Raw genomic sequence first — 26,646 nt, 5'->3', positions numbered from 1 at the left:
ATCCTACATTGTGACCTTGCTAGCAAAATTCAGCCAGTGAAGCTCATATTTAAACACAAGCTAAATAGCCAATCAGCTATTGCTCGAGTTCACCACTGGGATGATGGTGTTTTATGTAGATTTTGGAAAGCATGGTCTTCCAGAAAAGTTCACAGGTGTCCTGATTTTTTCCCCCTGATTATACACTTGATTTATAGAGTTGAGCATCTGTGAATCAAGACTATACTCAATAAGAGAAAATATAATTATTTCCTTTTGTGCCTTCTGTAAGGCTAGCAGGATTTCTGGTGACTTACCTGCTTTGTAAACATGTTTATGCTGAAAAATCAATCTTTTGCAGTTGGTTCTGGAAGTCGAAAGCCTATCTCTCCTAACTGGAGGAAGATGCAATGATCTTAGCACATAATACATTTGTCAAAAATATAAACAAATAAAATTCCCAAGTTACGCTCCAGAAAAACTGTGTCTTAAATCTGATCGCGAAACTGTATAGTCAAGGAGAGGCAAAATCAGGGCATCTGCTTAACTACTAAGAAGGTTGGTCAGGTAAGAAGTAGTGAAACATGGTTTGATAATCCAGTTTCAGTCTTGCACAGTTTACCAATAGAATTCAATAATATAGAGTGTGGCAACAAGTGAACACGTGTGCTATTTATTTTGTTTTTAAAAGGCTATGGTAACTCAAGTTAAAATGGATGCTATTCCTTTTCCATGCTTAAAGGGAGATGAGAGGTGACCCTTTTATGAAAATAGAGCAAGATTATTGATCAACAGTTAACATAAAGGTTTTCTCTGAGTACAGATTTGAATTTTAGGCAGCTTGGTTGAAATAAAAATAGTAATGACTGAACCCCTGCAAATATGGATAAACTGTAATTTACTCAGCACTGTATATTGGGTTTCATTTGCATTTTACAAATCCTGTTCAGCTTTCTGAACTTCTCTTACACAAAAAAATTGTTTAATATATAGAATTAGAAAGGTACCTTTGGCTATCTCAGGAGGCCATTTTAACTGATAAATGTACTAATACATTTCTCTTGGTGTTGCCCATGAATGGGAAAATGTCAATGCATAAGTATGTTTACAAGATGGAATACTGTTTATAATGCACAAAGAAAATAAGCAAAACATAAGAAATAATATAGTGTGAAAGAACACAAGTTATTGAAGTACAAGAACGACTTGCATTAATATAGCACTTTTAATGTAAAAAAAAATCAATTTTCATTAGTTTACCAATCCTGACTTCGGTCTTAGCTGCTCTGTCCATCTCTGGCAGATTCAATATTACTTAAATTTTTATTTTCTGGATCTCAGCTGACCAGAGAATCAAGATGTGTGGTGTAATTTTGCAAAATGAGGAAGAGATGATTTTACTTCATACCAAACTATCACTGAATAGGCATGCCTGTTTATCCAGCCCCTCACGTGAATTAAGTAGTTCTGATGAATAAGCCTGGTATGTGACATTAAACTTGCGCATTTAGAACATCAACAGCACCAACAATTTGCATTTAATGGAGCAAAACACCCTATGTGCTTCACAGGGATATTATCAAACAAATTTCACACCGAGCCACATAAGGAGATATTGAGACAAGTGAACGAAAGCTTGATGGAGGTTTTGATTTGTCACCTGTGGCACTTAAAATGAAACTTGATGTGTCTAAACTCGAATCAGGTAGTTGGACAATCTGTCTTCTACTTGTATTTTAATGTTTTTGTGTTTTTATCTAGGAAGTTGCCCAAGTCAGGCGCTGCAATTGACTTTGCTACAAATGTAAAGCAGAAGCTGGAGCAGAGGCAAAATCCTTGTGAGTACTTCTGATATTTTACCTTCTGTCTTCATTTTGAACTTATTTATTTGAAACGTAGAAGTAGTGCAAGAGATTGAACGGTGTGATCAGGCAGTATTTCATCTTATCTGCATAATGCATCATTTGGGTTAAGTGCCAGCTGATGAGCAAAAGTTCAACAGCTTGTTTTCTTCTATAAATTATTTACGATCATAATTTTGATGTTTGTTTCCGTACAAAAAGTTTGTTTCATTTTAGCTCAAATACACGTGCTGAGTCCATTTAAAGGAATATGAAAGGTGGTAGTATTGACCACATCTGAATTATTTTCATGTATATCACATTGCCAAGTTATTAGAAGATTAGTGGCCTACTGCCACCTGAAATGGGTGCCAGACTTTATTTACCTTGATGTTTAGCATTGGACTGCAATATGCACACACCTGATGTCCATGAACAAATATTTCCAGTGGTATCACTGGATGGTGCAAAGGAGCAAGGTGCATGCTGATTTTCCCTCTCTTAGCCCAGAGGGAATAATGTCAACAGTGCCTTTACTGCCACTGCAGTTCACATCAGTTGACTTGGCAAAAGCCAGGGATCAAATGTTGGATCTTTCCAAGTCTGTGTAATTCATGCTGTTTGCTTGATAGTTCCTGAACCTCCAGGGAGCTCTGGTGATGATCGCTCCATTCCTATATTAACACATTTTATTTTCTTAGACTTATTTACAGATTTTTGATCTCAGCTGATTTTTATTTTGTTTATGAAAAGCTGAGGAAATTGAGAGCAAATTTGTTTGTTCTGAGCTAGCTACTAGGAAGTGCACAAGTACAAATATCCTTTTTACTTTCTCTCTCTTCCCATAGGGACACTTGCATATCAGAGTTGAATGCATGTGTCCCACTGTCTTTACAAGTATACCTGTAGAATGGAATGGGCAGACTTGGTTCTGATGACGTGCAAACTTAGTGGTAAGTAACATGTTGCCCAGTTGCTTCTAGGCTTATGGACTGCAAGAGCAGCGGCATATTTTAGTGAATGTTGCATATGGCCTGTCGTATGTCAGTAACAATTCTGCTACAGGTTGAGAGCGAGACACTTATGATACAAATATAAATAATTCTTTTAATACTGCTTGCCCAAAGAACTTCCCTCATTGAAAGTGAAGCTGCCCCAAATTATAGTGATTCAAGTCTGGCCCTGGCAGAAAGATTACTGCTGTCATAAGAATCGGGCGGAGAAAGAAGGCCTGAAAGAAAAAACCTTCCAAATGGATATTACTATTATTGCACCTGATTTGGTACCTTTTTGATTTTGAAATCTTTTCAGGGCTTTGGCATAGTTACTCATATTCCAAAAGTAGTCACTCTCACTTTCGTTCAAGATGAAATTTTGTTTGTTCCTGTAGCTTGTGTATTTTGTCGGCGGAATGATGACTGCCCTGAAAAATATGGCGAGAAGAAAACTTATGATAATGGAATAACTCTTCATTACTATTGTTTGGTAGGTTGAAACCATTTTTACCTTTTTTTATTTATTAGCTCATTGAATGTGGGCATTGCTAGCTAGCCAACATTTACTGCCCATTCTTAATTGCCCTTGAAGGTGGTGGTGAGCTGCCTTCGTGAACCCCTGCAGTCCATGTGGTGTAGGTATACCCACAGTGCTGTTACGAAGAGAGATCGTTCCTTTTAGACTTTGTAGCGGTTTGATACAACTGAATGGCTTGCTGGGCCATTTCAGAGGGAAGTTAAGATTCAACTATATTACTTGGGCCTGGAGTCACAAATAGGCCAGACCAGGTAAGGATGGCAGATTTCCATTCCTAAAGGACATTAGTGAACCAGAACGGTTTTTACGACAATTGCGTCATGGTCACTATTACTGATTTGAGTGTATTTTCAAATATTTATTTTTCACTTCATTTAATTCCTTAGTATATAAATATTGTGAGTTGTTAAAATCAGCTTTTCCTTCAGGGACAGCTATTTGTGCCATGGTTCAGTGAGACCATAAGAAATAGGATTAGGAGAAGGCATTTGGCCCATTGAGCCTGCTACGACATTCAGCAAGACCACAGCTGATCCGATTGTGACTTTAACTCCACTTGTTTGAGGGCAAATCAACAACTGACATGTGGGGGGCTTTCAAACGTCAGTTGATAAAAATTCAGGACCGGCATGTTCCTGCTAGGATGAAGCATAAGTATGGCAAGTTTCAGGAACCTTGGCTAACGAAGGATATTGTGAGATTAGTCAAAAAGAAAAGGGAAGCATTCGAAAGGGTTAGAAGGCTGGGAACAGATGAAGCCCGTGGAGAATATAAAGAAAGTAGGAAGAAACTTAAGCAAGGAGTCAGGAGGGCTAAAAGGGGTCATGAAAAGTCATTGGCAACCAGGATAAAGGAAAATCCCAAGGCCTTTTATACATATGTAAAAAGCAAGAGGGTAGCCAGGGAAAGGGTGGGCCCACTCAAGGACAGAGGTGGGAATCTGTGTGTGGAGCCAGAAGAAATGGGAGAGATACTAAATGAGTACTTCTCATCCATATTCACCAAAGAGAAGGACTTAGCGGTCGATTTGTATAGGGAAGAGCGTGTAGATAGCCTGGATCATGTTGAGATCAAAAAAGAGGAGGTGTTAGGCATCTTGAAGAATATTAAGGTGGATAAGTCCCCAGGGTCAGATGGGATCTACCCCAGAATACTGAGGGAGGCAAGGGAGGAGATTGCTGGGGCCTTGACAGAAATCTTTGTATCCTCACTGGCAATGGGTGAGGTCCTAGAGGACTGGAGAATGACCAATGTTGTTCCATTGTTTAAGAAGGGTAGGAGGGATAATCCAGGAAATTATAGGCCGGTGAGCCTTACGTCAGTGGTAGGGAAATTATTGGAGAAGATTCTTTGTGACAGGATTTACTACCATTTGGAAGCAAATGGGCATATTAGTGAGAGGCAGCATGGTTTTGTGAAGGGGAGGTCATGTGTCACTAATTTGATCGAGTTTTTCGAGGAAGTGACAAAGATGATCGACGATGGAAGGGCAGTGGATGTTATATACGTGGATTTCAGTAAGGCCTTTGACAAGGCCCCTCATGGCAGACTGGTACAGAAGGTAAAGTCGCACGGGATCAGAGGTGAGCTGGCAAGATGGATACAGAATTGGCTTGGTCATAGAAGACAGAGGTTAGCAGTGGAAGGGTGCTTTTCTGAATGGAGAGCTGTGACTAGTGGTGTTCCGCAGGGATCAGTGCTGGGACCATTGCTGTTTGTAGTATACATAAATGATTTGGAGGAAAATGTAACTGGGCTAATTAGTAAGTTTGCAAACGACACTAAGGCTGGAGGAGTTGCAGATAGTGAAGAGGATTATCAAAGGATACAACGGGATATAGATCGGTTGGGGACTTGGGCGGAGAAATGGCAGGTGGAGTTTAATCCGGACAAATGCGAGGTAATGCATTTTGGAAGGCCTAATACAGGTAGGAATTATACAGTAAATGGCAGAACCCTTAAGTGCATTGTCGAGCAGAGGGATCTGGGTGTGCAGGTCCACAGGTCACTGACAGTGGCAACGCAGGTGGATAAGGTAGTCAGGAAGGCATATGGCATGCTTGCCTTCATCGGCAGGGGTATTGACCAGAAGGATATGGAGGCGTTGGAGAGGGTGCAGAGGAGGTTTACCAGGATGCTGCCTGGTCTGGAGGTTATTAGCTATGAGGAGAGGTTGGAGAAACTTGGATTGTTCTCACTAGAGCGGCGAAGATTGAGGGGCAACTTTATAGACGTTTACAAAATTATGAGTGGCATGGACAGAGTAGATAGTCAGAAGCTTTTTCCCAGGGTGGAAGAGTCAATTAGGGGATATAGATTTAAGGTGAGAGGAGAAAACTTTAGAGGAGGTGTGCGGGGCAAGTTTTTTATGCAGAGGGTAGTGAGTGTCCGGAATTCGCTGCCAGAGGAGGTGGTGGAAGCAGGTACGATAGTGGTGTTTAGGAGGCAGCTTGACAAATAAATGAATAGGATGGGAATAGAGGGATATGGACCCCGGAAGTGCAAAACGTTTTAGTTTGACAGGCAATATGATCGGTGCAGGCTTGGAGGGCCGAAGGGCCTGTTCCTGTGCTGTACTTTTCTTTGTTCTTTATTTTTTTTTGTTCTTTCCTGCCAGCCCCCATAACCCTTGACTCCCTTGTCAATCAAAAATCAGTATAACTCAGCCTTGAATGTATTCAGCCTCCTCTGCTCTCTATGCTGTTGTGAGGGTTTTAATCGAACTTGGCAGGGGTGTGGGAACCAGGAGAGAATATTAGAGAGGAATACCAGGGTTCACAAAATACTGGGGGCACTAGTATAGAGAATAGTAAATTACTAGGTGGAGTTGGAGTAAGGGAGAAAGTCATGAAGCCTGAACGAGAGTTGCTGTGTATGTCTGTGAATGCATGGATTATAGCAAATAAAATTGGGGAGTTACAAGCACAGAACTGGAAATATGATGATGTGGCAATAACAAGGAAGGGCAGAACTGGGTGTTTAAATATTCCTGGGTACAAGGTGTTCTGAAAAGATAGGAAAAGAAGAAAAGGAGGAGGGGCGGTGGTATTGGTCAAGGAGAGCATTGCAGTGCTGGAGAAAAAGGAAGTCCCAGAGGGTTTACGGACAGAATCAATGTGGTTAGAGCTAAGGAACAAAAAGTGTGCAATTACGTTGCTATCGACCGGCAAATAGAAGGATTTAGTGGGAAAAATTTGCAGGGAAATTACAGAGAGATGCAAGCACTATAGAGTAGTTATAATGGGGTCTTTAATCACCGGAATGTAGGCTGGGACAGTGGTAGTGTAAAGGATGGAGAGGGGCAAGAGTTCCTAGGTTGTGTTCATAAGAATTTTCTACAGCAGTATGCGTCCTGTCCAACAAGAATGGATGCACAACAAAAACAAAAATACCTGGAAAAACTCAGCAGGTCTGACAGCATCTGCGGAGAGGAACACAGTTAATGTTTCGAGTCCGTATGACTCTTCAACAGAACTAAGGAAAAATAAAAAAGAGGTGAAATATAAGCTGGTTTAAGGTGGGGTAGGACAAGTAGAGCTGGATAGAGGGCCAGTGATAGGTGGGGATAACCAAAAGATGTCATAGAAAAAAGGACAAAGAGGTGTTGAAGCTAGTGATATTATCTAAGGAATGTGATAATAAAGGTACAGATAGCCCTAGTGGGGATGGGGTGGGGGGAAGGGATCGAAATAGGCTAAAAAGCAAAGATAAAACAATGGATGAAAATACATTTAAAAATAATGGAAATAGGTGGGAAAAGAAAAATCTATATAAATTATTGGAAAAAAGGGGGATCGGAAAGGGGGTGGGGATGGAGGAGAGAGTTCATGATCTAAAATTGTTGAACTCAATATTCAGTCCAGAAGGCTGTAAAGTGCCTAGTCGGAAGATGAGGTGCTATTCCTCCAGTTTGCATTGAGCTTCACTGGAACAATGCAGCAGGCCAAGGACGGACATGTGGGCATGAGAGCTGGTGGGGTGATAAGTGAGGACAAGGGGGACCTATCATGGTTCTGGGAGGGAGAGGAAGGTGTGAGGGCGGATGCGCGGGAGATGGGCCGGACACGGTTGAGGTCCCTGTCAACCACCGTGGATGGAAAACCTCGGTTAAGGAAGAAGGAGGACATGTCAGAGGAACTGTTTTTGAAAGTGGCATCATCAGAACAGAAGCGACGGAGGCGAAGAAACTGAGAATGGGATAGAGTCCTTACAGGAAGCGGGGTGTGAGGAGCTGTAGTCGAGGTAGCTGTGGGAGTCGGTAGGCTTGTAATGAAATGGATGCACTGTTGGACCTGGTTCTTGGAAATGAGGTGGACCTAGTAGATCTAGTGTCAGTGGGAGAGCATTTAGGAGACATTGATCATTGTATTGTAAAGTTTAAGATGACGGTAGAAAAGGACAATATGCAATCCAGAGTAAGAATAATTAACTGGAGGAGAGCCAACTTCAATGGGGCTGGATAGACTGGAACCAAAGATTGGCAGGAAACACTGAACTTGAACAATAGGCTAGCTTCAAAAAAGAAATGGTTCAGGCTATATCAAGGTATAGTCCCTCAAAAGGGACAGGTAGGACAAACAAACCCAGAGCTCCCTGGATGAAAAAGGAGATAGAAATTAAGATAAAGATGAAAAAGCGTGCTTATGACAGGTGTCAGGTAGAAAATACAATTGAGAACCAAGCAGAAATACAGAAGGCACAGAGGGGAGGTGAAAAAAGCTAATAAGAGAAACAAAGAGGGATCATGAGATAAGACTGGCAGCCAACATAAAGGGAAATCCCAAAGTCTTCTATCGGCGCACAAATAGTAAGAGGGTGGTAAAAGGAGGAGTAGGGCCGATTAGGGACCTAAAAGGGAATTCACATGTAGAGGCTGAGGTGTTAAATGAGTACTTTGCATCAGTCTTTACCAAGGAGGCAGATGTTACTGAGGTCACAGTGACAGAGGAGGAAACTCTGTCATTAGAAGGGCTCAAAATTTATAAGGAGGAAGTGTTGGATGAACTGTTGGTACCTAAAGTTGACAATGCACTGGGACCGGATGAAATGCAGCCAAGGATATTAAAGGAAGTAAGAGGGGAAATTGCAGGGGCACTGGCCATAAAAGTTCAGTCTTCCCTAAACTCAGGGGAGGTGCCAGAAGGCTGGAGAACTGCAAATGTTATGCCCTGGAGGAACAGCACCTCATCTTCCGACTAGGCACTTTACAGCCTTCCGGGCTGAATATTGAATTCAACAACTTTAGATCTTAAACTCCCCCTCCCCCCATCCCCACCCCGTTTCCTCCCCCTCCCTTTTGTTTTTTTTTTGTTTTCAATAATTTGTATAGATTTTTCTTTTCCCACCTATTTTCATTATTTTTAAATCTACTACTAATACCTTGTCAATCTTTCCACCCCACCCCACTAGAGCTGTACCTTGAGTGTCCTGCCATCCATTCTTAATTAGCACTTTTCTTAGATAATATCACCACCTTCAACACCTCTTTGATCCTTTTGTCTGTGACATCTTTTGATTATCTGCTCCTATCACTGCTTGCTTGTCCCTACAACCACCCCACCCTCAACTTCTCTCTCCCCCGCCCCCCACCTTAAACCAGCTTATATTTCACCCCTCTCCTAATTATACTTCAGTTCTGTTGAAGGGTCGTGTGGACCCGAAATGTCGACTCTTTTCTTCTCCACCGATGCTGCCAGACCTACTGAGTTTTTCCAGGTAATTCTGTTTTTGTTTTGGATTTCCAGCATCCGCAGTAGTTTTTTGTTTTTATTAATATTATACCCTTGTTCAAAAAAGATTGTAAGATAAGCCCAGCAATTGCAGACCAGTCAGTTTAACTTCAGTGGTGGGGAAGCTCCTTGAAACAATCACCTGGAATAGAATTACTAGTCACATGGAAAAATGTGACTTGATCAGGAAGACCCAGCATGGATTTCTAAAGGTGAAATTGTGTTTTAACTAACTTACTGGAGTTTGTCAGAGGTAATAGAGAGGGTTGATGAGGGTAATGCTGTAGATGTGTTGCACATGGACTTTCAAGAGGCATTCGCGCCCAAGCACATGCACGCGCACGCTCATGCACGCGCAAGCTCATGCACGCGCACGCATGCGCACACATACACCTCATACACACACACCCTCTCCCTCCTTCCCTGCCCCCCTCTCTCTCCCTCTCTCTCTCCCACTCACTCTCCCTCTCTCTATCATCGTACTCTCAATCTCTCTCAAGCGTGCGCACTCTATCGCGTGCACGCTCACGCTCTCACGTGCGCACACTTTTTCTCTCTCTCTCTCTCTCTCTCATACTCTCTCACACACACTCAGTCACTCACTCTGTCTCTCTCTGTCTCTCACATGCATAGTCAGGCGCATGTGCGCACACGCACGTAACCTCTCGCTCTCTCTCACATACACTTGTTTATACGCACGGACACTCTGACGTGCACGCACACACTCACACACGCACACTCTTTCTCTCTCTCTCTCTCTCACACAAACTCACTCTCCTTCACACACACACTCACTTTCATGTTCACACACGCTCGCTCACTCTCGCGCACACACTCATGCACCCACTCTGTCTCTCTCTCACTCACCTCTTACGCTCACACTCTCTCCCCTCTCTCTCACGCACACACACACTCCCTCTCTTACTCTCCCTCTCTTACTCTCCCTCTCTTACTCTCCCTCTCTTACTCTCCCTCTCTCTCTCCCCCTCTCCGCATCTCTCCCTCTCTCCCTCACGCACTCACTCTCTCTGTCTCACTTTCTCTCTCACACATAGACACTCTAGCTCTCATGCACACACACTCGCACACAAGCTCTCTCTCACACGTACACACAATCCATCCCTCCCTCTCAGGCACGCATACATATGTGCACGCATTCTCTCACACACACGCACGCACGCATACATTCTTTCTCTTCCACGCACACGCACTCTCTCTGTCACATGCACATACACAAACATGCACACACAATCTCACATGGACATGCGGGCACTCTCACTCACTCAATCTCTCTCTCGCGCGCACACATACACAAAATCTCTCGTGTGGGCACACTCGTGCACACCCTCTTGCGCACGCACTCTCTCGCTCTCTCTCGCACACACACTCTTGTTTATAAGCACATACACTCCGACGTGCACGCACGCACTCTTTCTTTCACGCAATCACACTTTTTTTTCTCTCTCTCTCACACACACTCTCACTCTCATGCCCTCACGCTCGCTCACTCTCACGCACACTCTTACCTCTTACACTCACATTCTCCCCCTCGCCTCCGCACCCGCCGCCTCGCCCCCGCCCCCTCTCCCCCTCGCGTGCCCGCCCGCCCCCTTATCCTCTCGCCAGTGTGCCCTATCTCACTCGCACTCCCTCTGTGCCTCGCGCGTGCCCTCTCTCGTGCGCGACCACTCTCCCTCTCACGCACGTGCCCTCTCTCTCACGCGCCTGCACTCTCTCCCTCTTGCGCTTGTGCGCCCGCCCTCTCTCCCTCTTGTGCGCGCCCGCCCTCTCTCCCTCTCGTGCGCGCCCGCCCTCTCTCCCTCTCGTGCGCGCCCGCCCTCTCTCCCTCTCGCGCGCGTCCGCCTTCTCTCCCTCTTGCAGACGCGGCCGTCCTCTCTCCCTCTCGCGCATGCCCGACCTATCTCCCTCTTGCCTCCTCTGTGCCTTGCGCGCGCCCTGTCTCTCGCATGCGACCACTCTCCCTCTCGCGCGCGCGCCCTCCCTCCCTCATGCGCCCTCTGTGCCCCGCGCACTCTCTCACTCTCTCGCACGCGCCCACTCTCCCTCTCGTGCGCGCACCCATCCTCTCTACCTATCACGCCCGCCCTCTCTCCCTCTCGCGCCCGCCCGCCCTCTCTCCCTCTCGCGCCCGCCCGCCCTCTCTCCCTCTCGCGCCTGCCCTCCCTCTTGCGCCCGCCCTCCCTCTCGCGCCCGCCCGCCCTCTCTCCCTCTCGCGCCTGCCCGCCCACTCTCCCTCTCGCGCCCGCCCGCTCTCTCGCGCACGCCCTCCCTCTCGCGCGCGCCCTCCCTCTCGCGCGCGCCCTCCCTCTCGCGCGCGCCCTCCCTCTCGCGCGCGCCCGCCCTCTCGCGCGCGCCCGCCCTCTCTCCCACTCGCGCGCCCGCCCTCTCTCCCACTCGCGCGCCCGCCCTCTCTCCCACTCGCGCGCCCGCCCTCTCTCCCACTCGCGCGCGCCCGCCCTCTCTCCCACTCGCGCGCGCCCGCCCTCTCTCCCACTCGCGCGCGCCCGCCCTCTCTCCCACTCGCGCGCGCCCGCCCTCTCTCCCACTCGCGCGCGCCCGCCCTCTCTCCCACTCGCGCGCGCCCGCCCTCTCTCCCACTCGCGCGCGCCGCCCTCTCTCCCACTCGCGCGCGCCCGCCCTCTCTCCCACTCGCGCGCGCCCGCCCTCTCTCCCACTCGCGCGCGCCCGCCCTCTCTCCCACTCGCGCGCGCCCGCCCTCTCTCCCACTCGCGCGCGCCCGCCCTCTCTCCCACTCGCGCGCGCCCGCCCTCTCTCCCACTCGCGCGCGCCCGCCCTCTCTCCCACTCGCGCGCGCCCGCCCTCTCTCCCACTCGCGCGCGCCCGCCCTCTCTCCCACTCGCGCGCGCCCGCCCTCCCTCCCACTCGCGCGCGCCCGCCCTCCCTCCCTCTCGCGCGCGCCCGCCCTCCCTCCCTCTCGCGCGCGCCCGCCCTCCCTCCCTCTCGCGCGAGCGCCCGCCCTCCGTCCCTCTCGCGCGAGCGCCCGCCCTCCGTCCCTCTCGCGCGAGCGCCCGCCCTCCGTCCCTCTCGCGCGAGCGCCCGCCCTCCGTCCCTCTCGCGCGAGCGCCCGCCCTCCGTCCCTCTCGCGCGAGCGCCCGCCCTCCGTCCCTCTCGCGCGAGCGCCCGCCCTCCGTCCCTCTCGCGCGAGCGCCCGCCCTCCGTCCCTCTCGCGCGAGCGCCCGCCCTCCGTCCCTCTCGCGCGAGCGCCCGCCCTCCGTCCCTCTCGCGCGAGCGCCCGCCCTCCGTCCCTCTCGCGCGAGCGCCCGCCCTCCGTCCCTCTCGCGCGAGCGCCCGCCCTCCGTCCCTCTCGCGCGAGCGCCCGCCCTCCGTCCCTCTCGCGCGAGCGCCCGCCCTCCGTCCCTCTCGCGCGAGCGCCCGCCCTCCGTCCCTCTCGCGCGAGCGCCCGCCCTCCGTCCCTCTCGCGCGAGCGCCCGCCCTCCGTCCCTCTCGCGCGAGCGCCCGCCCTCCGTCCCTCTCGCGCGAGCGCCCGCCCTCCGTCCCTCTCGCGCGAGCGCCCGCCCTCCGTCCCTCTCGCGCGAGCGCCCGCCCTCCGTCCCTCTCGCGCGAGCGCCCGCCCTCCGTCCCTCTCGCGCGCGCGCCCGCCCCCTCTACCTCTCGCGCGCGCGCCCGCCCCCTCTACCTCTCGCGCGCGCGCCCGCCCCCTCTACCTCTCGCGCGCGCGCCCGCCCCCTCTACCTCTCGCGCGCGCGCCCGCCCCCTCTACCTCTCGCGCGCGCCCCCGCCCCCTCTCCCTCTCGCGCGCGCCCCCCCTCTCTCCCTCTCGCGCGCGCCCCCCCTCGCTCCCTCTCGCGCGCGCCCGCCCTCTCTCCCTCTCGCTCGCGCCCGCCCCCTCTCCCTCTGGCTTGCGCACCCGCCCTCTCTCCCTCTCGCACCCTCTGTGCCTCACGCGTGCCTGCCCTCTGTCCCTATCGCGCGCATGCCCGCCCTCTGTCCCTCTCTCGCTTGTGCCCGCCCTCTATTCCTCTCTCGCGCGTGCTCGCCCTCTGTCCCTCTCGCGCGCATGCCCGTCCTCTGTCCCTCTCGCGCGCGTGTCCACCTTCTGTCCCTCTCACGCGTGTGACCGCCCTCTGTCCCTCTCGCACGCGCGCCCGTCCTCTCTCGCGCGCCCTCTCTCTCCTCCTCTCGTGTGCGTGCGCCCCCTCTCTCACCCTCTCGTGCGCGCGCAACCTCTCCCTCACCCTCTCGTGCACGCCCGCCCTCTCTCTCTGTCCCTCTCACCCGCGCACGCCCTCTTACTCTGTCCCTCTCGCCCGCGCGCACCCTCTCTCCCTCTCGCACACGCTCTCGCATACACATACTCTAAAACTCTCTCATTCATTCACACACGTACTCACAAACTCTCACACTCATTCTCACACACACATGCACACACGTGCTCACAAACTCTCTCACTCATTCACACACACACTCTCAAACTCTCACTCATTCACACACACTCTCAAACTCTCACTCATTCACACACACATACTCACATTCTCTCACTCATTCACACACACACTCTTTCTCTCACTCTCTCACACATTCACACAAACACTCTTTCTCTCACTCCCTCACACTCATTCACACACACCCTCTCTCACTCTCTCACACTCATTCACACACACACTCTTTCTCTCACTCTCTCACACTCATTCACACACACACTCTTTCTCTCACTCTCTCACACTCATTCACACACACAGTCACTTTCTCTCACTCTCTCTCACTCATTCACACACACACTGTCTTTCTCACGCCCCCTCCCTCTCGCCCGCACCCTCACACCCATGCATATCCTCTTTTACAAATAGTATACTTTTTTTGCCGTGCATTTCACTGAACAGTGGGTAAGATCCCACTACAAGGATGAGGTGAATGATAAGTGAACTATTTTTTGCAGGTGTTGATTGAAGTACGAAAGTTGGTTAGGACATGAGACTTATCTGTTCTTCCAATAATACCATGATATGTTTTAATATACGCCTAAATTGGCAGATTGGGCGTCAGTTAAAAGTCCTGGACTAGTACCCATCCAAGAATGCAGCATCCCCTATGTACTACAATGAAGATTGAGGGTTCAAGCCCTTGGAAAGGAGTACTCTCAACCTTCAGCCTCAGCTAAGTAAATTTGGTCAACTGAACCAGGCTGGTGTAGAGTTTGTGGTCTTCGAAAAACAAAAAGACTTGTTCCCTTGTATTAGCTTCCTTTTCTGCCAGTCTTCTATTTAAGGCCATTTCTGCTTTTTATGAACTAAATTCAGACCAGTAGGTTCAGTTTTAATATTGTCTTGATCAGTTTAATTCTGTTTTCTCTGACCTTTAGGTATGCATTCTATTTTGAAATAATGAGTCTTCCTTAAATACTTTGCCGTTAACCTCCTGTTAAAGTTTCAATATGTTCCTTTCTGGAAAATCTCAGGGCTGATTTGCGGACTTGCAAAATGGTTTGTTTTCATACTTGACAAGTTTTCTTATCAATATTTATCTGGGGTTTATTTTATGATGTAGCACTGGTAGCCGGACTGGGAATTTCTAGACTTAACAATTTTGAAGTTAGTGATGTCCATTTTGACTTTCATTTTGTTTTAGTGATTTCGCTCTTATGGCACTTGTATCCAATGCTCAGAGATGTCAGTTACTTAACAGGCTACATGCTAGCTGTGAGGTCATATAAGCCATGCAAAGAATGAAAATAATCCATCATATTCATATTATAATGCTCAAAATATTTTCATCAGCCTTTCAGGAAATTGGTGATTGAATTATCTGGTTTCTTCGGTTAAAATTTGAATCTCGCTCTTGATGATAATTGCCTCTGAATAAAATGGCATTGGCAAGCTTATTAATGTTTTGTCTGTAGGAGCAATAGAATTTTCAAAGAATAAGATTTTTTTTTTAGACTGGTAAGATTTTCTCATTCCAATGATGGTCAGAAATTCTCTTTCATTACATTTGCAAAAATAAATTGTATAATACGACAAGGGATCTATAAGATATAAGTTATTTCTGAGCCAAAAGAACTCAGAGCATGTAATAGGACATTCCATCCTTATTAATATTTGGAATATGCACAATTAGGTATAAATTTTTTTTTCTTTAAGTAAACCGACATTCAGCAGGCACATCTTTCCTTTGGAAAGTATTGTAACGTTATTGATAACTCAAGTCAAAAGCATCTGTCTTTTCTATCTAGTGGAATTATTCTGTAATTTATTTAACTAAAGCTAAACTAAGGAATTGTTGATCAGACTGTCATAACTACAATATTTTTGAAAGTGAGATTATCAGCTTGAAGAGGCAATAGTTAACTGACAGTTGTAAATAAGGAGCTGTCTTTTAGAGATAATTTGTTTTTAATTTTACTTTTGGTTTCCCTTAAATCATGCATTTGGAGTAATTCCAATGTGTATTTTGGCACATGGTATAGATTATGTCAAGTGGATTGTATCAGCGTGGGAAAGAGAATGAAGGAATTTATGGGTTTCTAGCTGCAGATATCAGAAAGGAGATTCGCAGAGCTTCAAGAATGGTATGTCAAATTTACTATTTTATGACCTTGAGCTTTTTCCTAGTCACTCAGTTTCAATTGCACGTGATGATCTTTTAGAAATTAGAGTTCATTGCGAACTAAAGCTAACTTTGATTTATCCAAAATTGAAAATGGGGGTCGATTTCATAGCATGTTATCAGTAATTGGAGTAGCATTCTTTTACGTTGAGACCTGCGCTCAAATGCATTTTGATTAACATAAACCCAGTTTCTATTATAAACAAAAACTTAGTACCCAACAGCCTTAAATTTGTGCTTTTTTTGGGATAAGCTTCAAGGATGTATTGTGGAAAATAGAACTGTTGTCCTTACTATAAGAACTACTCTTAAGTATTGCTTAAAATGGGTAGAAAAGCCTATGGGGTTATTTTTTGTTGAAGATCAAGAGAACATTATGTTGCCTATTATTAGCAGAAAAAGTTACATCGGTGATGGTGATTGGGAGTCTCCCTGTTCATCATGAGGTAACTCCATAAGAAACAAGAGCCAAGATTTCCTGAATGTTGCTTTTGAATAGCATGGTCATGGAAAATGCCGCTAATAGTTGGGAAATTTTCTGAGGTTAATATTTTGTTGTATAAAATGGAATTACTTTGAACAAAAAGTATTCCTGAGACATTGCACCACCAATAAGGCAAGCTGGATAGTAAATGACGTGGTGGATTTTCTGCCTATTACATAACCCACCCATTTTTCATGTATTTAAATCCGCAGTGAAGTTGTAAATAATCTTTCACAGTTTGTCTTTTGCCAATTTTCTTCCCCCTCTTTCTCTGAGAAGAGGATTTACAGCTGCTAGTTGCAATATTCTGGATTTACCCTATCCATTCCTTTAACTATCTCTGGGCCCAATCCCAATTCTTCTATGTCCCATCTATTTTCTCTGTGTCCCTCTCGGGCTCTTCTGTGATATCTTCGTCCCTTCCTGTCACTGTCATGTTTCATCATGTTTCATTTTCCCCCACGTTTGGTAATTTATCAGCTCGATCCATACCCCAACCCGTCACTATTCCTCTGTTTTCTTACTTGCCTGCCATGATCAGAAGCTTGGGTATTTGGATATTTCCTCGGCCAATTTGTTTGCTTCTGTTGTAATTGCTATGGCTGCCTCCTTTTACCATTGTTTGTCGATCTTCCCACCCAGCACATCTGCTGGGAGCTAATCTTGATAACCTCATTTCTCCACTTCATTCCTCTCCTATCTACCTTTCAGAATTCCCATCTACTTGCAAACAAAGCTCTTGTCATCCACAATCTAAAGATTGACATCATGACTTTGACTTCATGGGTGGCAATATGCTTTCTCTTACCAAGGCATCCCTTGTGCTGCCTAAACTGCTGCAGTCGGTTGCTGCCCTTGTTGGCAAATTGCACTTCCTTTGCCTTTAAGATCCTCTTTAAAACCCAGCTCTGTGATCAAGCTTTTCATTGCCTGTCCTAATATGCCTTCTCAAGGGCAACTAGGGATGGGCAAGCCAGTGAAGCCCACATCCCATGAATGAATAAAAAAAATTGGGAGCTGGAGTAGGTCATTTGGCCCCTCAAGCCTGCTCCGCCATTCAGTAAGGTCATTGCTGACCTGATTGTAACCTCAACTCCAGGTTCCCACCTACCCCCAATAACCCTTCACCCCATTGCTTAACAGGAATCTATCTAGCTCTGCCTTAAAGATATTTAAAGACTCTGCCTCCAATGCCTTTTGAGGAAGAAAGTTCCAAAGACCCTCTACCCTCTGAGAGAAAAGAATTCTCCTAATCTTGGTCTTAAATGGGCAACCCCTTATTTTTAAACAGTGACCCCTGGTTCATTCTAGATTCGCCCACAAGAAGAAATATCCTTTCCACAACCACCCTGTCAAGATCCCTCAGGATCTAATACATTTCAATCAAGTCACTTCTTACTCTTCTAAACTCCAGTGGATACAAGCCTACTCTGTCCAGCCTTTCCTCATAAGACAACCCTCCAATTCCAGCTATATCCAGGAGATCAATACTGTACAGAGTACTCCAAATGTGGTCTCACCAATGCCCTCTATAACTGAAACATGACCTCTCTGCTTTTGTATTCAATTCCCCTCGGAATAACATTGTATTAGCTTTCCTATTTACCTGCTGTACCTGCATACTAACCTTCTGTGATTCATAGGGCAGCCAGATTCCCCTTCATCTCAGAGCTCTGCAACCTCTTACTATTTAGATAATATGCTTCTTTACTATTCTTGTCAAAATGGACAATTTCACATTTTCCTACATTATACTCCATTTGCCAGATCTTTGCCTACTCACTTAACCTATCTGCATCCCTTTGTAACCTCCTTATGTCCTCTTCACAACTTGCCTATCTTTGTATCATCAGCAAATTTAGTAACCATACCTTCATTCCCTTCATCCAAGTTATTTAATTGTAAAAGCTTGAGGCCCCAGCACTAATCCCTGTGTGCTACAGACAGGAAGGAGGGTTAGTTTAAACAGTCCTTATTCCTCCTCTCGCTCCCCCGCCCGCCCGCATAAACAGAAAGGTGTTTTTGATTTGTTTCCCCCTTTATAAGCAGTGGCATATTCCCCGACCCCTCAGTTTCGGTGTGATCCAATTTCTCTTAATAACCCTACAGCAAACTCATGATAAGATGAACACAGGGTTAGTTTATTTGCACACACTCAAACGCAGGAGGAGGGTAGCAACTTTGCCTCCTTTTCACTCATACAATAAAAAATGGTTAGACAAAAGAAAGATTTATGGGGCAAAGACCACAGAGAAAAGAATTAATGTTTCACATGTGTTCAGCAGCCAGCATCAAAGTCCAGTGGTGTATTCCTTCACACAGATCGGCAGGGTGAACTGCTGATAAAGGCACGCCGAGATGAATCAGTGTTGTAGGTGATGGTACAGGAGTTCCAGTTGAAACAGTATAGATGGGGCCAGGTATTCAAACCTGGAGAAGAACCCCTTTCCTGTGCTGCTGCTAGGTAGATGGAAAGATGGCAGACTGACTGTTGCAGCTCGACAAGGCAGTATTACTGGTTCCACCAGCTAGAACAGTCATGTCACATGATTCCCACCTCACAACTTTGGCTTTGACGAAGGGTATGCACCCCTTTGTCTGGGTCCCTGAGATTGTTAATGTTCCAACCATTAAGTCTTAAAGGGAGATTGCCAGGTCCTTCGTCTTAACAGAGGAATCGGCTCTGGTTGGCCTGGCTTGGCTTATGAAATGTAGGTGACCTTTGTATTGTTCCCTTTGAATTTGGTCCCTGCAGCCCACAGGGGCTCATTAGGGTCTCGACAGAAATAACGGGGTGCAAATTTCTTCAATGCTGCCAAATAGCCTCTTTTGTTCAGGGTCAGAGACGGACGTAACTTCAGCCATTTTAAAGGTCATTGTCCAGGTTTTAAAAGTTTGGAAGTTAGCTATGAGCAATTTATATATAATAAAAATATATAGTGTGAGGCCTTAGCCCCCTGACACTGTGGCACACTACTCGATGCATCTTTCTGACCAGAAAATGACCCATTTATGCCTACTCTCTGTTTCCTGTTAGCTAGCCAATCTCCTATCCATGCCAATATGTTACCCACCAGATCATGAGCTTTTATTTTCTGCAATAACCTTTGATCTGGCACCTTATCAGATGCCATCTAGAAATCTAAGTACATTACATGTACCGGTTCCCCATTATCCACAGCAGATGTTACTTCTTCAAAGAATTCCAATAAATTGGTTAAACGTGGATTTCACTCTCTCAAAACATGTTGACTCTGCCTGGTTGCCTTGAATTTATTTAAGTGCCCTTCTAACATTTTCTCTATTACAGATGTTAGGCTGTAGGTTGCTGCTTTCTGTCTCCCTCCCTTTTTGAATAAAGAAGTTAGATTCACCATTTTTCAACCTTATGGAGCCTTCCCCGGATCTAGGGAATTTTGGAATATTAAAACCAATGCATCAACTGTCCCTCTAGCCACTTCTTTTAAGACCCTAGGATGAAGTCCATCAGGACCTGGGGACTTGTCAGCCCACAGCTCCATCAATTTGCTCAGTACCACTTCCCTGGTGATTGTAATTTTCTTAAGTTCCTCCCTTCCTTCCATTTCCTGATTTGCAGCTATTTCTGGGATGTTACTTGTATCCTCTACAGTGAAGACCGATGCAAAGCATCTGTTCAATTCACCAGCCATCTCCTTATTTTTCAATAATAATTCCTCAGACTCACTTTCTATAGGACCAACACTCACCTTGTTAACTCCTTTTTTAAAAATATCTATAGGAACTTTTACTTTTTGTTTTTATATTTCTGGCTAGTTTTCTCTCGTATTCTATTTTTTCCCTTCTTATTAATCTTTTAGTCATTCTTTGTTTTTTTATATATTCTGTCCAATCTTCTGACCTGCCACCAATCCTTGTGCAATTAAATGCTTTTTCTTTAACTTTGATACTATCTTACCCTTTTTTTTTAGTTAACCACGGATGGTGGGTCCTTGTCTTGGAATTTTTCTTTCTCATTGGAATGTACCTATTCTGAAATATCCCTTTGAATGCCTGCCACTGCATCTCTGTTGACCTATCCCTTAATCTAATTTGACAGCTCACTTTAGCTAGCTCTGCTTTCATGCCCTCATAATTGCCCTTAACTTTAAAATGCTAGTCTTGGACCCACTCTTCTCTCCCTCAAACTAAATATAAAATTAAATCATATCATGATCGCAGCTACCTAGGGGTGCCTGCACTATGAGGCCATTAATTAATCCTATCTTGTTGCACAATACCAGATCTAGTATAGCCTGCTCTCTGGTTGGCTCCAGAACATGCTGTTCTAAGAAACTATCCTGAAAACATTCTATGAACCCCTCATCTACCTTTACCCATCTGATTTTTCCAAGTCTATAAGTAGATTAAAATCCTTCACGATTTTTGCCATGCCTTTCTGAATAGTTCCCATTATTTCTTCCTTTATACTCCATCATACCATGTGGGTACTATTAGGGGGCCTGTATGCCATTCCCACAAGTGACTTCTTGCCTTTATCATTTCCTGCCTTTACCCAAGCCACTTCTACATCCTGGTTTCCTGAACTTCGGTCATCCCTCTCCGTTGTCCTATACTATCATTAATTAAGAGAACCCCCCCCCCCCCCCCCCCACCCCCCCCACCCCCCCAACCTTTTCCTAGCTACCTGTCTTCGCTAAATGTCCCATACCCTTCAATATTCAGGTCCCAATCGATGTCATCCTTCAGCCATGTCTCTGTAATAGCTATCAGATTGTACTTATTTATTTCGATTTGAGCTATCAGTTCATCTGTTTTGTTTCGAATGCTACGTGTATTCAGATACAGAGCCCTTAGTTTTGCCCTTTTATTATTTTCGTAACATCTAGCATCACCTGCTGATTTATCTTATATTTGTACTCTCTATACCTTCCTGTCATGGTCTGTTTATCATTTCCCATATTAGTACCTTTCTCTCTTGTTTTGTCTCGACTTACCACTACTTCCCAAATTTAATCCCTTGCCCCCACTATTTAATTTAAAACCCTCTCCTACTTCCCTAGTTATGCAACTCGCTAGAACACTGGTCCCAGCACAGTTCAGGTATAGACTGTCCTAATGGTACAGCTCCCACTTTCCTCAGCACTGCTGCCAATGCCCCATAAACCAAAACTCACTTCTACCACATCATGCATTCACTTCTCTAATCTTATTTGCATCAAGCCAATCTGCACGTGGCTTTGGTGATAATCCAGCGACTATGACCTTTGAGGTTATGCTTCTTAATTTTGTGCCTAGCTCCTCATACTGACTATGCAGAACCTCTTTCTTTCTCCTACCTATGTTGTTGGTACCTACATGGACCACAGCAACTGGATGCTCCCCCTCCCACTCCCAAGTTCCTCTCCAGCCCCTTGGATGTCCTGAACCCTGGCACCAGGCAGGCAACACAGCTTTCTGGACCCTCACTCTTTGCTGCAGAGAACAGTGTCAAATCCCCCTCACTATACCGTTCCCTACTATCACTGCATTCCTTTTTGCTCTCCCCACTTGAATGGCTTCCTGTATCACAGTGCCTTTGCCAGTCAACTCATCCACCCTGCAGCCGCCACTCTCATCCAAACAAGCTGAAATAACCTCAAGCCTGTTGCACAATTGCAAAGGCTGAGACTCCTCTGGGTCCCTTTACCTGCCTCACTGGTAGTCACACCCTCTTGTCCCTGAACTCAGACCAAATCAGAAGACCCTATCCTAAGGAGTGTGACCGCCTCCTGGTACAAAATGTCCAACTAACATTCCCCCTCCCTGATGCATTGCAATGCCTGCAGCTTGGCCTCCAGCTCAATGACTCTGAGCCGAAGCTCCTCTAGCTGAAAACGGTTACGACATATATGGTTGCCCTGAATCACAATGGCGTCCAGGATTTCCCACCTGCTGCAGCCATGACATTTCATGTGCCTTCTTTAATGTGTTTCAATTAACTACTTAATTATTTTGTTCAATTATTTTCCTTTTTATATATCTCATTAATCTTACCACCAATTTGTATACTATTTTAAACCTTAGAATAGAATAGACCATAACCACTTTCCAGATGCTTACCAAGCAGCTAGCCTCTTCTTCTGTAGTAGAGCAAAAACCAATTCCTACTGTGAAAAAGTTAGAAAAAGCAAAGACGTGCCTCCTTCTCCTCTTCACCTAACCCCCTCACTCACCCAACTCCCAGCACTTTTGTTCAAAGTCACATTCCTGTTGTAACTCTGTCTTTTGCTTGGTGCCCATTCTCATATGATTACATCTCTATGAAAGGCTAAAGGAGCATAGGACTTAGGAGCAGGAGCCATTTGGCCCCTTGAGCCTGCTCCGTCATTCAATTAGATCATGGCTGATCTGGTTTTGGTTTCAATTCTGCTTTCCTGTCTGCCCCCCATAACCACTGACTCCCTTATCTATCAAAAATCTGTCTAACCCTGCCTTGAATAAATTCAATGACCCAGCCTCTATGGAAGAGAATTCTACAGACTGACAACCCTCTGAGAGAAAAAAAGCCTCCTCACCTCAGTCTTAAAAGGGAGATCTCTTATTTTTAAACTGTGTTCCCTAGTTCTAGTCACCCTCATGAGTGGAAACATACTCCTGATATCTACCTTGTCAAGTCCCCTCAGGATCTTGTATGTTTCAATAAGATCACCTCCCATTCTTTTAAACTCCAATGGGTTTAGGCCCAACCTGTTCAACCTTTCTTCTTAGGATAAGTCCTTCATCTCAAGAGTTGAACCTTCTCTGTACTGCTTATGCAATAATATATTTTTTCAAATAAGGAGACCAAAACCGTACACAGTACTCCAGATGTGGTCCCACCAATGCCCTGTACAGCTGCAGTAAAACTTCCCTACTTTTATATTCCATTTCCCTCGCAATAAAAGCTAACATTCTGTTTACCTTCCTAATCACTTGCTATACCTGAATGCTAGCATTTTGCGATTCATGTGCAAGGACTCCCAAATCCCTCTATACCACCGAGTTCTGCAATCTCTCTCTATTTAAGTAGTTTACAATTTTTCCATTTTTCCTAACGAACTGGACAAGTTCACATTTACCCACATTATACTCCACCTGGCAAATTTTTGCCCACTCACTGAGCCTATCTATATCCCTTTGCAGACGCTCTACCACCTCTTAACAACTTACTTTCCTAGCTATCTTGGTTCAGTTGGCAAATTTAGCTACAATACATTTGACCCTTTCACCCAAATTATTGATGTAGATTGTACATAGAGAGGCCCCATTACTGATCCCTGTGGCACTCCACTTGTTCCAGCTTGCAACCCCAAAAAGGAGCCATTTATCCCTACTCTCTGCTTCCTGTTAGCCAACCAATTCTTTACCCATGCTAATATATTACCCATACACCATGTGCTCATGTCCTGTGTAGTAACCTTTGATGTGGCACCTTATCAAATGCCTTCTGGAAATCCAAGTACCACCACATCTACAGATTCCCCTTATCCACCTTGCTTGTTACTTTCTCAAAAAAAACTACCAAAGTAATCAAACACGATTCCCTTTCACAAAGCCATGTTGACTACCTGACCACATTACGATTATCTAAGTATCCTGCTATGAACTCCTCAATAAAGGATTCTAGCAATTTCCCTATGAAGGATGTTAGGTGAACTGGCTTGTTGTTTCCTGCTTTCTGTCTCCCTACTTTCTTGAATAAAGGTGTTATATTAGCTATTTCCCAATCCATTGGGACCTTTCCAGAATCTAAGGAATTTTGGAAGATTATAACCAATGCATCTACTATCTCTACAGCCATTTCTTTTAAGACATTAGGATGCAGGCCATTTGGTCCTGGAGACTTGTCAGCCTTTCGGCCTAATTGTTTTCCCATCACCTTTCCCCTAGTGATGGTGATTGTTTTAGGTTCCTCCCTCCTGTTCACCTTTTGCTTTTCAAATACCTTTAGGAAGTTTTCTACATCTTCTACAATGAAGCCAGACACAAAATACCTGTTCAATGCTTCTGGTATTTTCTTGTTTTCGATTATCAGTTCCCCAAACTCGCTCTCAGGATGACCAACATTAGCTTTAGTTACTCTTTTCCTATTTAAATACTTGTAGAAGCTCTTATGGTTTTTACAATTCTAGCTAGCTTTCTCTCATGCTCTACTTTTTTTTAGTCATTCTTTGCTGATCCTTAAAATCTGACCACTAATCTTTGCAGATTTATACAGTGTTTCTTTCATTTTGATATTATCCAGTCGCTGAAGGTAAGCATGCAGGTGCAGCAGGCGGTAAAGAAGGCAAATGGTATGTTGGCCTTCATAGCCAGAGGATTCGAGTACAGGAAAAGGGATGTCTTGCTGCAATTGTACAGGGCCTTGGTGAGACCACACCTGGAATATTGTGTGCAGTTTTGGTCTCCTTATCTGAGGAAGGATGTACTTGCTTTAGAGGGAGTGCAGCGAAGGTTTACCCGACTGATTCCTGGGATGGCGGGACTGACATATGAGGAGAGATTGAGTCGATTAGATTTATACTCGCTGCAGTTCAGAAGAATTGGGGGGATCTCATAGAAACCTATAAAATTCTAACAGGACTAGACAGGGTAGATGCAGGAAGGATGTTCCCGATGGTGGGGGAGTCCAGAACCAGGGGTCACTGTCTGAGGATAAGGGGTAGACCATTTAGGACTGAGATGAGGAGAAATTTCTTCACTCAGAGAGTGGTGAGCCTGTGGAATTCATTACCACAGAAAGTAGTTGAGACCAAAACATTGTATGTTTTCAAGAAGGAGTTAGACATAGCTCTTGGGGCGAAAGGGATCAAAGGATATGGGGAGAAAGCAGGAGCAGGCTATTGAGTTGGATGATCAGCCATGATCATAATGAATGGCGGAGCAGGCTTGAAGGGCCGAATGGCCTACTCCTGCTCCTAGTTTCTATGCTTCTATGTTAACTACTTTATTCAGCCACAGATGATGCATCCTTCTCAAAATCTGTCTTTCTTACTGGGATAAATCTTTGCTGAGAGCTATTAAATATCTTCTGAGAGTTATTAAATATCTACCATTAAATGCCCTACCTTTTAAACTAGTTTCTCAGTTCACTTTCGGTGGATCTGCTTCCATTCCCTTATAATTACCTTTATTCAGGTTTAAAACACCGGCCTTAAACCCACACTTCACTCCTTCAAACTGAACGTTAAAAACGTTATGATCGCTATCACCGAAAGGCTCCTTTACCATGATGTTGTTGATTAATCCTTTCCCATTGCTCATTACCAGGTCTAGAATAGCCTGCTCCCTGGTTGGCACTAAAAAAATTGGCCCACATGCACTTTATGAACTCATTTTCCAGGCTACCTTTACCCGTCCAATCTGCAGTACCCTTCTTGCACACCCCATTTATTTCTTCCGCTATACTCTGTCCTACAATGTAACTACTGATGGGGGCCTATAAACTACCTCCACAAGTGACCTCTTAGCTTTCCTATTTCTTATCTCCAACCAAACTGATTCTACATTTAGCCTTTTGCGAGCTAAGGTCTTCTCTCACTAGTACTCATAACATCCTTAATTTACAGAGCTACTCTGTCATATTTTCTTAGCTTCCTTTCTTTCTGAATTGTTAAATACCCTTCAATATTCATGTCCCTGCCTTGGTCACCCTGCAACCATATGTCTGCAATGGCTATCAAGTCATACATATTTACTTCTATGTGTGCTAATGATTCATCCATTCATTTTGTTATGAATGCTGCACGTAATCAGACACCAAACCTTTGACTTTTTTTACCATTTTTGCAATATTTGGGCTTATCTGCTGGTGCACTCTTAAGTTTGTACTTCCTGTTCCTTCCTACCACACTCTGGGTTTATTTATTCTTTCGTGGGATGTGGCCATCGCTGGCACAACCAACATTTGTTGTCCATCCCTAAATGCGCATGAACTAATTGGCTTGCCACACCTTTCTAGAGAGCAGTTAAGAGTCAACCACATTGCTGTGGGTCTTGGGTCACATGTAGGCCATACCAGGTAAGGGTGGCAGATTTCCTCCCCTGAAGGGACATTAGTGGTTACCTTTACACAAATCGCTCCCCTTCTCTAGTACCCTTTAATATACTACACCTCCTCCCGCACGATCCTTTTCCCACACTATTTGGTTTAAAGCCCTTTCTACCACCCTTGGTGCACGACTTGCCAGAGCTCTGGACCAGCACAGTTCAGGTGAAGACCATCCCAATGGTACAGCTCCCATTTCCCCCAGTACTGGTGCAAGTGCCCCATGAATTGAAACCCATCTTTTCCCACACCAGTCTTTGAGCCACACATTCCTCTTTCTAATCTTATTTACCCTACGCCAATTTGCTTATGGCTCAGGTAATAATCCAGTGATTATTACCTTTGAGGTTCGGCTTTTTAATTTAGCTCCAAGCTGCTCGTAAGCAGAACCTCGTTCCTGGCCCTGCCTATGTCATTGGTACCAAC

At 45.6% G+C, this 26,646-nt stretch overlaps 1 protein-coding gene across 5 annotated transcripts in view; it reads left to right on the top strand.

Moving 5' to 3' along the window:
- The window catches only part of g2e3 (G2/M-phase specific E3 ubiquitin protein ligase), a 182,142-nt gene that overhangs the window by 21,641 nt on the left and 133,855 nt on the right, over positions 1-26,646 (top strand). For all 5 annotated transcript variants that reach the window (XM_078562866.1, XM_078562865.1, XM_078562869.1 and 2 more), the window contains exons 2-4: positions 1,741-1,817; positions 3,211-3,305; positions 15,549-15,650. In XM_078562866.1, the coding sequence (XP_078418992.1) occupies positions 1,741-1,817; positions 3,211-3,305; positions 15,549-15,650 (274 nt within the window). The remainder of the gene's footprint in view (positions 1-1,740; positions 1,818-3,210; positions 3,306-15,548; positions 15,651-26,646) is intronic.

The sequence above is a fragment of the Cetorhinus maximus genome, chromosome 18 (genome assembly GCF_964194155.1).
Source record: "Cetorhinus maximus chromosome 18, sCetMax3.hap1.1, whole genome shotgun sequence".
Classification (NCBI taxonomy): Eukaryota; Metazoa; Chordata; class Chondrichthyes; order Lamniformes; family Cetorhinidae; genus Cetorhinus; species Cetorhinus maximus.
Note: the sequence above shows the minus strand (reverse complement) of the source record. Positions and strands in the feature narration are given on the sequence as shown.